The sequence below is a fragment of the Strigops habroptila genome, chromosome 1 (genome assembly GCF_004027225.2).
Source record: "Strigops habroptila isolate Jane chromosome 1, bStrHab1.2.pri, whole genome shotgun sequence".
Lineage (NCBI taxonomy): Eukaryota > Metazoa > Chordata > Aves > Psittaciformes > Psittacidae > Strigops > Strigops habroptila.
The window spans coordinates 105234387-105250885 of NC_044277.2; the positions used below are offsets into that span (position 1 = coordinate 105234387).

General features: G+C 40.2%; 1 protein-coding gene across 4 annotated transcripts in view; it reads left to right on the forward strand.

Moving 5' to 3' along the window:
• Positions 1–16499, forward strand: part of DPP6 (dipeptidyl peptidase like 6) — a 560201-nt gene that overhangs the window by 428391 nt on the left and 115311 nt on the right. For all 4 annotated transcript variants that reach the window (XM_030488693.1, XM_030488709.1, XM_030488690.2 and 1 more), the window contains exon 6: positions 10213–10265. In XM_030488693.1, coding sequence (XP_030344553.1) covers positions 10213–10265 — 53 coding nt within the window. The remainder of the gene's footprint in view (positions 1–10212; positions 10266–16499) is intronic.

Here is a 16499-nt window from a genome sequence, read left to right on the forward strand (position 1 = left end):
AAGAACACATGCTGTGGTTCTGTAGTTGCTAATTTCTGCTGCTAAAGTGAATTATTTAAAAGTGAATAAATTAATTAGATGTACTAAGCATTTAGCCCATTTTCATGGCTAGGTTCTCAGATAATTGCTACAAAACTGCACTATTTGCATTGTAAACTTCACAAAAAAGAGGTTTTTAGAATCTCTGCATGTTCAGTCTGTTCAGCTCAAGATTTTTTTTCATTTAAAGAAGGCATTATCTAATGTTTCATTGAAAGTGTAATTAACCATTGATTTCTCATGCTGTCCTTCAGTACTTAGGCTTGTAACGCCAACGAAGGTGAGCATCAGTCAAGCCAATGTAGATGTGAACAATGTAAACTCCCCATCTACGTCAGCTACCCTGGGCTGCCTTTATAATCAGTGTACTCTAGGGTGTAAATCTAAGGCCAAAATAGACACCAAAGACTGGTCAGAAGAATCATACCCCAAACAGGCTTTTGGCGCCATTGTGGGGGAAGAGGGTGTTGCTACATGAGGTTGTAGGTGCAAAAAAGGGTAAATGCCTGTAAAGAATGACTGGAGAGGTCAATGGCAGGGACATCCCTCAAAGTAAGCAGCTGCAAAGAGAGTGGCTCCAAGCTGTGAGAACTTGCAAAAGTGTTCTGGGGAAGGATGACTATAAATAAGCTAACTCTAATCTTCTTTCTGAATCAGCTTTGGGTTACGGCTGGGAGAGTTGGGATTGTTCAGCCTGGAAAAAAGAAGGCTCAGGGGAGACCTTCTAACAGTCTTCCAGTGCGTAAATGGGCCTACAAGAAATCTGGAGAAGAACTTTTTACAAGGGCATGCAGGGATAGGACAAGGGGTTTTAAACTGAAACAAATGGTTTTAAACTTAAAGAGGAGAGATTTAGATTAGATATTAGGGAGAAATTCTTTACTATGAGGGTGGTGAGACACTGGAACGGGCTGCCCAGAGAAGCTGTGGCTGCCCCATCTCTTGGAGTGTTCAAGGCCAGGTTGGATGGGGCTTTGAGCAACCTGGTCTAGTGGAAGGTGTCCCTGCCCATGGTGAGAGGTTGGAATTGGATGATCTTTAAGGTGCCTTCCAACTGTAACCATTCCATGATTCTATGATACTGTCTGAACCAGGATAGAGAATGGATGGACTTTGGGTCTGACATAATATAGATGTTATTATGACCACAGATATTATGAGATAATCACAGTTGTGGGTGGATTGTGTGTGTGTGTGTGTTTATGGATTTGAAGGTTTTCTGTGTTTCCTGGTTTTGGGCTAATTGTTGTCTCCTTCTAAAAATTTTGTTTGGCCCTAGGCTACTTTTGTACTCTTATTATGTTATAATGTTGTTTATATTTTACTTCTTTTCCTTCGATATATTGTTTGGTATGTTAGAATTGCAGCATTAACTGTGTACTAGATAATTTAATTCTCATTTCTAAGCTTCCGAACAGGACTATAAAACAAGCAAGTGCAGCGCTTGGAGAATTTCCATCCAGTCTTGCATTATGCCTGCTGCAGAGTGGGTCAGGAACCTGGGAGTTTATACCTTGTGATGTGAATACCGATAAAAGTTTAAAAACAAGATCAACAACAAAATGAGCTCATTATTCATAATGCTCACTCATAATTCTTAGTAACTTGATTATAGATGCTTCCCAGTAACCTGAGCAACAGCAAGTCCACAAAGGCTGATGCAAAAATCCTACTGAGTGCTTTGTCACTGCCATTTTATTTACCAATTAAAAGTGGAGCAGTTGTCCTTTAAGCCCGTGACTGCAAGTGCTTGATGGTGCCAGTGAAGTGCTGTGTGGGACAGGTGGTTCGGGAGCAAAAAGAGGCTTTCGTAATTGCTTGGCAGGGCAGAGCTGTATGAGGGTGCAGCAGCAGTTGGCAGATTGGATTAACGCTCTCCTAGGGATGAGAGCTGGCACACGAGCTGTATGTTAATACCTGTAGCCTAAGTTGCTTCTGGAGCTGCATTTGTAACAGTAAGAGCATCCATTTTACCTCCACCATGTCATAAAGTCATAAATCCCCAAAGCTGGCCTTTAAATTCCCTTTTGGCATTGTCAGCAGTATAAGGCTGTCAAACATGTAATTTGGAAACACATCTTTTAATAAAGAATAATTATCATAAAACAACTCAGATACTCAGTTTATGGAACATGATGTAACAGCATTATCTTACAACACTTCAGTCCCTCTATTATTGTAGTGGATGTTGCTATCACACTTCATTTATGGTTATTTTGCAAACTAGAGACGATGCTATTTGCTGGTTCAGAGACCTTTGGTTTGGTGGCTGGAAAATCAGCTTCTAATCCAGCACACCCCCTGCATGTTTGTGGGAGAGATTTACGTATTAGCTGTGTGCATTGCCTTCAGCCATGACCCTACTACAATTGGCTTGAGCTTGAGTTACAAATGCTTCTAAAATGCAAGTCCCCAAGGCATGAATGTGCTATCCCTTCCTGATGTCATCTTGATGTGAGATTGTTGCTGCCCTGAGGAAGCCTTGCCAGCATGGGTGACAGAGCATTCACAGCACCGCGTGAGTGGAGAGCTGTTCTGGTTGTCCTCTATGCACCAAGGACAAGCTTAATAGAGAAAGGCTCCTTCAGGTTCCTATTGCAATGATTTCATTTTCAGTCTTAGAGCTAAAGAGTTAAAGATTTGAAAAAGAGAGCCATGCAAAGACTTTTCCTGATAGTGCCTCTTGCATTCTTCTATTCTTCATCCCTTTTACATAGCGTTTTGTTCCCTTCTTCCAAATTGATTGCTAAAATTTATTCCTAGTTCTGGAGCTACCCAACCACTGATCCTTGATTTCCTATGACATTGGGTAGCAGTAGGGCAGCTCCTTATTCACACCAGTGTGGCTGAGCTGAGGCGCTGACCCGTTGGGTCTCTCTGAGACACTGACTGCTTAGTATTGGCTGTCTCACCCATTTCACAGGAGGGGATTGTCCCCTCTTCTTTCCAAGAAAAATGGTTTCCTCCCATAAGTCAACTCTAATACGTGCATTCCCTGTGTATATATCTTGTTCCTTTTGGCCAAACATTAATTTAGGTTAGTTCCTTTGGAATACAGAGACAATTATAGCAAAGGCAACAAGTTGCCAAATGCTCTGTATGTCGATTGATCCAGAGACCCCTTCTTCTTATCACCTTTCCCGCTCAAGGTCCTTTTTCCCCCATCTCTGTCCTTTCCTGAGCTTCCCAGACTGTCCTGAAGTGGCACAGCACTCTCAGCGTGCACTTTCTGTGGCTGTGACCACATTACACATGTGCCTGATGAGCTGAATACAGTGCAGTGGGTGACAGCATCCCAAATCAGGTATTCGATAACAGCTGTGGGTTATTTGGCTGCCAGCTGAACCAATGCACAGGAAATGCTCATTGATAGCATTTCATTATGGTTTTCCTAATCTATTAGAGGGACAAAGAGAAATAGGCAGCATTCCTTGGAGAGCTGTAGAAAAGGTTGGCACACAGCATGAGACTGTATTACTTGGAAAGTGATAAAGTATAAAGGGATAATTCAATGTAAAGACAAAAAAGAATTTGCTGTCTCAGAAGAAAACAAAATAAGTCAGTATCACAATGAATTTGAAAGGTGAGAATGTTGAAGAGACCTCAAATTATATGGCTTTATTAATTTGTTTACTTCTTGCAAGCAATTGAGCTTCACTGAGTGTAGAGTACAAAACACCAATATGGATTTTGGTGTGCGTTTTTGGTTTGGTTTGGTTTGGTTTTTTGTTTTATTTTATTACACTGATACAAAAGGAATAGATAGCATGTGGTTTTTGAGAGAACCGAATTCCAGGCTGGTTACTATGGAGTGCCTATTTGCAATAAAATGGTGGTAATACTTAGCTAAAATAGTTGGGCTGGGGAGAATACTGCTGACCAGTCTGTCTCCACTGATAGAAAACAATGAAAAGGCCACTACCTAACTGACCACGAACCATGCCACAGCCAGAGATAACCCGTTGTGCTCCAAATCACAAATACATGGGAGAATGAAGGATGAGAAATTAAAAAAACATTACCAAGAAGTTGGTGGTCAGTTACAGGAATGGATTTTCCATCCCTTCGGAGGGCCATTGCAACACACAATGGGAAAAGAAGGATTTCTTGTCAACAGAACAGAAAGGTTCAAGTTATGAACCCTTAGTTCAGTTTTCAGGTTGTATGGCCCCAGTGAAACCAATGGTATCATAAAGGATTTTGATCAAGGCAAATGATGTTGACTCATTAAGTGAAAATTTAGTCTTTAATATTGACTTTAATAAAAAATATAGAAAGTTCTGCAAACTGGTACAGTGACCTGCTTTAATTCTCCACAGAATACCATACAGAAGTATGGCAGTGAGATGTGGGTTAGACTAGATGACCTTTGAAGGTCCCTTCCAACCCATGCTATTCTGTGATATATTTGGTCAGACAATTATTTTTTTTCTCTACCAGAAGATTTGTGCAAATGACACAGTTACTTTGTAAAGATAACACAATATTTGCTTGTTGGTGACTGACCAATAGAAGAATCAATATGACATCATGATGGTGACTTGGGTCATCCTTTACTGTGCACAGTAGAAAAAAACAACCTCTCGATGAAGTTTGCTTATATGATTTTTGTTCTGAACCTGATTTTCCCTCTCTTTCATGTCATCATTAGATAACAGGGTACCAAATACATGAGCTGTTTGCCAATGCAGAGCAGCAGCCTTCCTGCATTCTTCTTTATTCTCTTTTCCCTCTTAATTTTCAACTTCAGAGCCTGGTTAAATATCACAGATATTAAAGGCCAAATGGAAAATCATCTTATACCTGCATATTTTGTATCACAGCATGAGTTACTGTTTAAGGGTGCTAGGACCATTTTGAAAGGTGGAATATGTAATTATGTCAAATGTTTGGGATTATTCAACTGGTTTGACATTCATATGTGCATTTGGGGATTTGTCTGCTCATAGCACAAGTAGGAAAATGGGATACTAATCTACTTCCAGCAAACGTCTTTTCAGAAATTCTTTCTGGGAAACCCTTTTAATGGATCTGGCAGTTCATGTTTCACCAGCCACTTACGCTGTATTTTTATTGTCTTACTATAGAGTAAGACGGTAGAGACAATCTGGGTCTGCTAAGAATCCTGAGGGGATCTATTATTTGGAGATATACTTTATTGTTATAGAATTAAAAGTTATTCCTTTCACCCAGGTGAACTGGGTGAATACTGAATACTTTACGATTAATTACATTAAAATATATTTGTGCTATTTTCAGACTTAGCCAACTGTTGTACAGTTGTATTTCCAATAACTATTTAGAGTGTTCATTTTAATTTGGGGGTACTGGTATGACTTTTTGAATGAAATGTGTGATTCCTGAAAAGGAAGACACTAAATACTGCAATTTTTGTATTAAGCCTTGCAAACTGCTTTATAACACAGCTTGCACCTGCGCCTACTCTACTCTGTAGCTGTTCTCTTCCAAACTCTAAATTTTATGGGATTTTTTTATGAGTTTTCTAGACAATTTTTTTAATGTAAATAACACTACTGCGTGAAGGACTAGGTAGCTCTGTGGAGTCATTTAGAAAATTGATGCAAAGGATGGTTTATTCCTATATTTATCAAGTAAATAACAATCATGATATTATGGCAGCCAGTCCACCTGGGTTTAACCTCAGATTCATGAACTGTTTAATATGCTGAGTGGTAAGACCCTAAATGATCTGTTTTGATAGAACATCCTGTTAGAAGATGAGAGGATTCAGCTGATTTGGGGAGTCTTCTTCTAAGGGCTTTTTCACCCCTTCTTTGCTTGTAAACCTTCTTGAAAGAAAGTCTGCATGTGCCTCTTGTTTGTATTGATTCAGCACCATGTCATACAAACCTTAATGAAAGCCTTTCAATTAAATGCTGGTTACTGCTGGTACTAGCATGGTTTGAGCCCACAAAGTATGACAGAGACCAGCACAGAAGATGGAAGTGTAAACTAAACTCTTTCTTTTTCCCTGTTGCTAGTGAAAAATCCTCAGTGGGTACTGTAATCTTTCATACCAGCCAAAATATGCTGAAAACACATTTCACAATCTCCTAAAAATTCCTTCATTTACATCTAAACCCTTTTCCTAATCCTTTGTGAGTTGCACAGGCAGTGCCAAATTGAAAATAATGGTGGCAATTTCAAACTTTTAACAGGAAGTTAATGAAGGTGAAAGCTCTGTCTATCCAGCTTGCGTCTGTGTGACAAATCAGGTGAAATGTAGGAAGGTAACCAGGATTCTGCCAGTCTTTTCGGACTCGTGTCAAGTATTTGTGCAGCTGCTTTGGGGCAAGAACAAGAGCAATGGATTCTAAATTAAAGTATTTGAATAGTCACAAGGAATAAATGAGTCCAAATCCATTCTATTCTTAAATAACATATATTTTCTATATAAGTAAGCCCTGCTGGACTAGGACCTATATCCTTGGAGATGAAGCAAGCACTTTCAAGGAGATGCTGCTCTACCATCCACACCATACTTTGCTCTGCAGCAATGTGGCACAGAAATTGCGTCTTTGTTTTGTTTCTGTAGCTTGTAGGAACCAGAGTTTACTTTTTATTTTGAAATCTGGTGGCAAGAAAAGGCAGATGCTCTTCTCTGCTGCTATACATGCTGCAGTGTTTGCATTTCTGCTGTCATCTGGTCAGGTCCAGGTTTCTGTTGTTGATTACATAAAATGAGGTCAGTGGCTTCACAACAAAGTGTTGTCATATATAACTAGTCCTGTATTTTTCTGAATTTTAGAAAGAGAATTGCCTTTCAAAGACTTAAGTGGAAACAAATAGATCTGTTTCTTAAACCCTTTATGATTTCAGCGTAAACACGCACATATTGCAGAATGTAATGTAGATTGAAAGTAAGCAAGATCTGTGCTGTGACCTGGGATGGGAAGCCCAGTGGGAGACTGTTTCTGACATGGTGTTTTTAGTATAATGACTTTTACAGCACTTGTCGGTCACAGCTGGCATGGGAGCTTTTATGAACCAATTTTGGTAATACCTAGAACCCCTCACAGCAGTCCCAACCATGTACTAACTTTTGTCGTACGTCTTGGCATACAAGGTCTATAGAGCACAACAGTTGCCAAAATCTCTGCTACTTTCAAATACGCCTCTCTACTGAGAGGAGCTATGTGCTTCTGGGATCCAACCAAAAATCAGGGCTAAGAGCATCAAATCAGTGCAATGGCTTTTGCCACATCCGTTAGAGAAGAAGAACATGGAGAGTTAATACAGTTATTTTTGTTGCTAAGCCTCAGAAACATTAGAGGTTAAATGAAATGAATACTGACTTTTAAGCACTGTCCAGTGACTGAAACTTGCTATGGATTTCAGATGAATGCTCATCTCATTCCTGCCTTTTTCCCTGGTGTGAGGTTTTCCTCCGAAGTGAATAGCCTAATTGAGCTAGACCCCAGCAGAAATTTTGGTTGAGATATTAAGACATCTTCATCGCCTCAAAAAGTTAAAATAACTTCATTTGGTTTGCATATATAAGAGGAAAGCAGCCATGTCATTTCTCAAAAAGACATTAAGTGATATTTCTCTTGGATTCCTGTCTGCTTGAGAGGGTTGTTCACAGTGTGTTTTCCAAACAGGTTTAAAATAGGAGGGATTAGAAGGACTTTTGAGCTGCATGTGCTCTTGTCCTTAAGAATTATAATAATAATAAGTGTCTGATCCTGAAATCTTTGATCACACAAGTAGTTGTTTACACGAGCAAACCTACTGACTTTAAGGATTCATTTGAGAAAGGATTGCTGCTGTGAATGAACTCTGCCAGCTACAAGCCTTTGAAGACTATATGCTACAGGCATAGCTAATGTGAGATATTTTAAGAGTCTGGCCAAAGACCCAAGAGGATGAAAAATTATATTCAGAAAATAAAGAAGTTCTTTGAGAATACCACAACTTTTGTTTTCCTCACTGCTAAACTGTCTTGGCAAAGAAAATATTTTACCTCAGTCTCCATTGATGGCTCTAAGACAGCTCTAAACGTTCTAGCATGGCTAGTCCATATGGGACCCTGCACTTTCAAGCAGGGATATCAACAGATGTCCTGCTCAAACCTTTCCTGGCTGTTTCGTCTGTGTCCACTTCTCTGTTTTCCACTGAAAGCATCTGTTCATACTCATTCTGGGGACTGGCTTCTGCCTCTGATAGCTGAAAACACAGCATGGCTTATTACCTTGAACAGCAGTTCTTGCCTCTGATCACAATTTGTATGTCTACGTAATTTTCTACATTCTACTGCCAGGATATTTGAAGACAAAAGTTGCTCAGTATTTAATGGCAATGTATTATTAGGTTTTTCAGCTCTGTAGACAAATCTAGTCTTCCAGTGCATTTTCTTTAAGGAGTTTTAGCAGGTTTAGAACTTCACCAAAGCTGGAATAAAATCTAAGGCAACATGCATCAGCCAGGTCTCCAATATCAGCATTATAAGATTAAAGAGCTCTGGTATGATTGGATGTAGATGAGATAATGGTAATTTAATTGACATTATCTGAAAAACGTGCATCTAAAAAGGGCACCTGTACTAAGATAAGTGCTAGCTTGCAGTGAATTCGTGTTCCTAGACCTTCCCTGATACCAATACACCAGAGAATTACCTTGCTGGAGGGGTCTTTATGTATCTGGATGCCTAAAAGGAGATATGATTTCAGGATATAACCTGATGATGTCCTTGTAATGAAGGGAGTAAATTGCACAGAGGAAAAAGAAAGTCACATCAATCTAGCATCAATCTCTGAATTTCATAGGCAGAAATCCAGTGCTTTGACCTCTATGCTCTGGTGGCAGCTTTTTTCTCATGGGGTTCATGCAGCAGTGTAAGGATTTAGTGTTCAGATTCGAACTGTAACAGAGAAGTTTGTTTTAATATCTACATCTACAATGACGTGCCTTGTGTTTTTCTGTCTCTCTACTGAGTGCTCAAAAGATGTAAGCCTGTTACAGACACCACTATGCATGCTTACCCTTAGGACTGATGGGTAGTAAGTCATGCTTACTTGTCTGTGATGCTAGCAATGTGCTTGGGATGGCCACTGCTGAGGCTGGCAGCACCATCCAGGACATCTCATGATTTCTTGGCATAAGTTACAAAAAATAATTGTGAAAACCAGAGGTACCTAGGAAAAATAATTTTGATCATACAAGTTTGATTGTTGAAGCAAGTATTCAAGAAGTTCCTCCTTCTTCCTCTGCGACAGGATGCTTTATGAGAGCAATTGCAGAGCAAGTGGCTTAAAGATTTAAGTGGAAGTCAAATGAAATTATTGATATGACACTTTATTTAGCAGCATACAGTAAGAGGACAGACTTGCAAAAGTGACTGACTCTACAAATGTGTATAAAGTTATTCATATTTGACCTCTCACACTAGTGCCCTCACTTGTGGTGTTCAGCACTGCTCACCTTGGGCAACCAGAGATCACCGTTAGCGATTGCTTGTCACTAACGGAAAGTCACCAACTCTTTAACTATTGACCTTAACTTTGGTATTATTATTTGATACTTAGAAAATAAGTAATAAACTCTCCCTTCTGAGATGAACTGCTGACAAGCTCCTCCCCACAGCCTAGAGTGCAAATTGATATGAAGATGCAACTTAGAATGTCAATCAAACAAACATAAGGTCAGCTTTACTCCCTAAGTCAATAAGGTTTTGTTTGCTGAGTGACAGGGGTCCTACAACCCTCTCTGAGATCACCCAACATCACTCCCTGTTTTGTTTGTGTGGGTATAAAGCAACAAATATATATTCTATCCCTGCTGTGTCTAGTTATAATGATGGAGAATGTCTCCAGCTGACCAAGGTGTCCTCATTAATGACTGTTCTATATTTAGCCCTTGCAGAGACCATGTGCCCCCAGCTTAATCAAAGACCTGGTAGTCATGGTAACGACACAGAGCATCTGGATGTATACGATTTGCCAAACACTGTAATACAGTACAAGATTAAAAGAACACACAACAGCGCTAGGTGAATTAATGTATTGTTCCTTTCTGCTACTGATTTTGAAGTGTTTATAAGAGCTCTCTAGCCAAATGCTAGGCTGTTTTTGCAGAAAAAGAGCCCTGTTAACACAGGTGACAATTACTAATCTCCTTTTTTGTTTTGTTTTGTTTTTTAATTTCATTTTGCAGGTGTATCAACATTCATATACGGCATATTATGTCCTCAGCAAAATACCTCATGGGTAAGCAATTTTTCAATGTCTACATTTTAAAACTCAGCCATTAAGAATTCTGCAAAATAATGTGTATTGTGACAAATGGTTTCTTGTGACAGCACTTTGCAATGGTCTGGCATTCAGCTTCAGCATCCACTGAGCTGTGTGTTGTACAAAAGATGACATAGTCTGGAAGCAGAAGTACTCAGCTTCCCCAGAGGGTCAGACTATATGAATTTCATATTCCAGTTTTCAAGTTTTTGGCTAGAATATAGATGTGTTGGCATCTGGCTGAGAGGCGCAGTTGGCCCCTCACCAGAGCACTGTCCAAGAACCTATCCAGGGGTGTTTAGTCCCTTATATGTGGTCAGAATTGAGTCATTGCCCTTCATTTACATCTCTTGGCAAATTCCCTTGATACAAGTTCTCTCTCTTGCATCCCATCTGAAGACAGATGGACCAGTAGTCTGTTCCCAGGATCCCGATGCTGCTTAGATACATGCATTCGCAATTACACTGAAGCTCGAGCCTTCAGGTTTGTAGTTTACCTTTTCAGAGAGTGTAAGTGCAGACAAATAAGAATGGCACATAGGCTTTGCACAGAATTTCTAAACTTAATGAAAGCATATCACTTTACCTAAACCACGTAGCATAAAAGGTTATGTATCATTACAAGTAATTAACTTCCATCATGCAATGCCTTTTCATTTAGGTCCCCCATCTACTGGAGGTCCTGCGATAGGCTTAGTGTTTGACACAGGCATCAAATAGCTTGAGGGGACCCTTCTTTAGCTTTGATTAGTTACAGTTTTTTAAATCCCCTTTCTCAGCTTTGTCTTTGTGGCACTTCAGGTTACCTGCGGCTCCAACTCCATCATCCTGCAGCTCATTTCTATACATTATGGCTAAACAGGTAGTAGATGTTTTGGATCCTTGACAAAACCTGCAAAAATAAAAAAAAAATCTGCCTGGTTTATACACAGGGTGCTCATAGGATCACCAAATAACTCAGGCTGGAAAGGCTCTTCTAAGTTCCAACCTCCCACTCAAAGCAGATTACTCAGAGCTTTGTCCAGTTGGATTTTGAAAACCTGGAGGGATGGGGACTGCACAGCCTTGCTGGGCAACCTGTCCCACTGCCTGACTGTCCTCGTGGGGAGCAAGTGTCTCCTTATATCCAGTCTGAACCTTCCCTCTCAGTTTATATCCACTTTCTCCCAGTCATACATGTATTAAACAGATTCCTGTGTCTCTGAGTTAGGAAAGCACTGGACTAGGTCCTAAAGTCCTGTTAATTTCTGCATCCATGAGCCAGGTGCCTGCACCTAAGAGAAGTCAGGATCCTGGCCATGCCTGTGTGCTCAGTGTTTACCACTGCTTTTTGTAGGCAGCTCCCACTATGCCTATGTACAGTGGATTAGCAGCTTTCTCACTGGGTGGTCCTCAGGTGACCTCACTGTTTAACACCAGAATGATGTTAGTCAGGCATTGGAACACCTACATCCAATCCAATTTCCTTGGCACAGTAACCAATGGGTTTAACAATAGAGAAGTACAGATTCAATGGCAAGATACAAAAACATCTCTCAGCATTTTTTCACCATGAAAATACTAATTACATTCAGGTGTTCCTCAAGGATTTGTTCCACACACTTATCCACACACACCAAAAAAAACCAACCCCAAAACCAGAAAAAAACAGAAAACAAAACAAAAACAGAACAAAAAACCACCCCAAACAACAAAGCTGAAATAACTTTCTTTGATCTCTATCTAGCAACAGAGAAACAATACTTTGTACAAAAAAATCTGTACTATAGGGACATATATGTTTTAAAATCCGTGAGCCCGGGAGCTTGTGAAGCCTGCTTCCCTACAGCTGGTGTCTTGTGATTGACTCACCACAAAAAATCATGAGCCTGAGGTTAAGTAAGTTGTTTCCATGTACAGTTGGAACATGGGAATTAGGAGGATTCTCACCATCACCCATGTCAAATCTGGTGTCCCAGTGTGACACGCCTCAGACTGCTTCAGTCTCTTTCCTTCCCTGCCTCAACGTGGTCTTTGGTTTTTTCGGTTGTGCTTTTCTTTTCTTTCCTTCCCCCCCAGGAGCTTACTGGATTTATTTAGGTTTTGAAAACTCCATCTTTCTGGCAATATATCTGAAATTAACCTGTGGGCTGAAATGGTGTTGAGCAACAGGATAAACTCACAGCGTGAGCACATAAGCTTTGTATCTGCAGTAAACCCGGCTAAGAGCAAAAGCATTTGACTGACAGCACAGTTTTATTCCAGACAAAACAAAGGTGGAAAAAATAGAAGTATCATGCACAGTAGTATTAAAACTGCTAAAAATTAAAATACAGTGGTCCAGGCAGTTTGCTGCTACTGCATGATCTTTCTTTATCCCTAACAACCAGATTCTTATGTTCCCCCAGCTTCAGCTACATCGCACATTCAGCTGTGTTTCAGCTTGGCCTCCATGTTGGTTGAGTAGTGGTGTAGGCAGTTGGATGGTTGGATGTGTCAGAGAAAAAATATTCAGCATAAGGGGAAGATTTGAAAAGTAAGAGGGTGCCAGAAGGCACATGTGTTTCAGGCATCAGTGTCCCTACAGCATGGTATAGTGATGGCTTAGGCAACAACTGACTGGAGGAGGGTTGGAAGGATTGCATGTTCTGTGTTGGTGCAGGTATGGTACATGCTGTAGGTACTTTTACAGGCATTAAAAAACATATTATAGAGTAATAATTGCATAGATCTTTCAGGTGATCATAGTATATGTAAGTGGTGGAAGGGGTGGCACATTGCCACCTGGAATTGCACATCCCTGGAACATGGTCAGGTGAACATGATGTAACAGGTGATGAAATACATCAACTGAAAGTAGAATCTCTGTTGGATGAACAGGTAATTTCTTCAGCACGTATTTCATATTTAACAGAGGAATATTGCTTTGATGGATTTGTGTGGATGAAGATTGTGGAGGGCAGGACCAAGCACACCAACACAGCACAAGATTTAGTTCAGTTTGATGTTGTCAAACGTCATGACAAAATTTACAACCCTTAGGCAGCACCCTTGACCTCTACCTGATGATAACATGAGCAACAAAAGCCTTTGACACTGAGCAACGACCCCTTTGCCATTTCTACAAACTCTTTTCATGCATTAGTCCTCTTCTGCAACTAGGCATCAGCTTTATGCCCCATTGGTGTGTGCCAATGGCATGTTGGCATACCTCTAAATGAAGAGCTGAGGCAGTGGCTGCAGCTGAACACACTTGCTCCCCTCCGCAATATCCCTTCTGCTCATTAGGCACTCCTGGAACCAGGCTGTGACAACGTGGCTTTTCCTGTGTTCTCTCTGTGCTGTTCCTCATCCTCAGCTACGATCTGCCTCATCAGGAAGGCCAGACAGTTTACGCTTTGTAACCACTCATGCCCTTGCTACACCCCTGCTGAGGCTAACTAATAAGGAAGCCAATTAATCTAATCTGTGGCATCACTTTTAAATAAAGTGACATTAATTTGCCAGCATAAATTGCTTTTTAAAGAGAAATTTCTAATTATTTTTGCTGTGTTCTGCAGACTTTCCAGATTCAGTCTGTGTCTGAAGTCAAAAGGGGCTAATACCAGCATTTTCCAGATTTTATTCCAAGCTTTCTGTAGGTTTGACAAGTCAATTTGGGCACATCCTTAGCACGTATGTCCACAAATGGTATTTTATACAGAGTGCAGTAATGCAACATTTTTTCCATGAGAGCTGTTGTGGAAGTAAATTACTCAGTAAAGAGCAGCAGCACAATTTGGCTTTCTATAGGACAGCTCATATATATCAATGACATAGACTCAAAGGCTCTTATTTAAAAATTAAAATAAGCCCGAGGTAGAAGAAAGAGTATATATCCCTGCAGAGATATTTACTGCACAGATTTAATTTATCTTTTTTTTTTTTTTTTCCTTATTTCAGCTTCCTCACAGCCTCTTGGTAAACTCAGGGTAGAAACCCCTAATGGTTTTACCACATTTACCTTCTGTTTTCAATGGCCCGTGGTCTTCAGTTTTCACAGGGGGAACCAGCTAGAATCCACAGTCCTCATTTTCCTGGGCTGAGGTGCATAGGGAGGTTATGTTCAGTTCAGCTTTCCTGAATGACACCCATTTTTATTCTGCGGTTCACCCAAAATTGAGATGCTGGCGCCGGGTGCCATCTAGTGGAACAAGCCTCTATGCTTGCTGCTTATGTTCGCTGGTACCCTCCATACCGTCCCATCTGCTTCCCTCTGAACGGTGCTCAGATATATCTGCCGGTAACTGCTTACAGCTGTCTACATTATAAATATTTTTATAATCCTCCTCTCATAACCCCACAGTTGCACTTGCCACATGGTACTTGCCTGCTAGTTGTAATTTATAGGTGCTGCAATAGCATCTGCAGGTCTGAATGTGGAACAGGGAACTCTTATGCAAGGGGCTGGGAAAAGGTAGAACACAAATACCATAATACAATTATTTCCTAATATTATTTTCCTAACTTTGGAAAACAAAAATTTAGCAATACAATATAGGCAACAACCTACTTATGAAATCCAGCCACCAAAAATCATTTTACTCTTTTATGGGTCTTAATAATGTTGCTCCTACTGAGCGCAATATGGATGATCTTGGTCATTCACAGCCTTCACTGAACTAATAAAAATAGTTCAGGGGCTTTATGGTCAGGCCACGACTGACCAGAGTGTTCCCCTAAGCCTGTTGTAAGATTTCCCTCAGTAGTGTTGAAGTCTTTTCACACCAGTGTGTGCTTCTGGACCACTAGTTTAATCTGGCACTGCAGGTCCTAAGCAAGAGCTAATTTTGGATGAGTACCCAAGGAGCCTTTAAATTTTTGCTGTGGCCAGCAAAAATGTTACACTTTTTCACAGTTCTGTGCTGTGTATGCATTCCCCAAATTAAAGCCCAGCATAAACGTGTATTTCCTCAAACCTTCTTCTACTCATCCGGTCCTGCATGAGCTGTATCCCTCTAAGCAGAGCTAAGTGGCAGGGATTAGTGCTGAGCCCCTTGTATAAGCTCTCAGCACCGTGTTAGCACATCCAGCTGGGGCACGTCAATGGGAGATCCTAAATGTAGGGATCAGTGAAAAAGTTGTTCCCATTCCTCACTGATTTTGTGTATGGGAAGGAGGGAATTGTATACAGTTACTCCTAAACAGAATCCATATTTTTTCCCAAATATATATCATGTAATCAGAGGAACATGGTGAGTAGATTGCAGGAGCAATTGCGGAGCTGAGTTCAGCTCTTCCTGCCTACACTACCAAGGGTCTGTATAATACTGCACACATCCCCCATGCTGAACTCCCAGTGACTTCAAGAGAAGTCCCATGGGTGGAGTGAGTGCAAAATATGCATTGGAGATCCACAGAAGTGATAACAGGAGGAGGAACTGAGCCTGTGCTTCACTGTGGGTAAATTTTCGAAGTGAAGTCTGTAGATCTCTCTGCAGAGCTCTCGCTGATGTTCCTGTCTCCTTTTATACAAGCTACTGGCAGGAAAGAGGTAAAGTTAGTTAAATAAAACTTAATCAGATTTGTGCATACCCTATCATAAAATATTTTGAAAGACAACAAGGTTTTCCTTCCACATGCTCGAATTTCTATGTTCACAGTAAAAGGAAAATGTGTTTCATTGTTTAAAATCATGGTTAAGCTTCAGAGAACTGGCTTGGCTGCAGACATATGTCCATTTGACCAGGGCTGTTTTATTGTATTTTGTTCTGACCTGTTATGCCCTTTTTCTGTTGCATTAAAGAAACTTCTTGTGCCTCAGTGTCCCCTTCTGCAGAGCAAGGAGAGAAATATTGTTTACCTGACAGAAGCGATGTGTGATAATTACTGTGGAGTGCTGTACAATTTAACTTTTTAACATTTATAAACTTATACTAGAGCCCACATTTTACCTTAAGAGGAAAAAGTACTGTAATTAGTAGAGTCTGTTTTCAGCTAATTAAATTTTACTTAAAGGAGCTGAATATTTTCCCTCCACAATGCTATAAGGAGGTTGAAATAAACCCTTATAAAAAAAGATATGTAATACCAAATAACAATGTGAAATTTGTTAAATAAGTAGAAATATGTATTCTACAGTTTGTGAAGAATCTGCTATTGCTACTTTTTTCTCCTCCCTCTAACAATTATCATTCCATAGTTTTTATTGTCTTTTTGAGATAGCTTATATAGTTAATTAAGACACCTCTG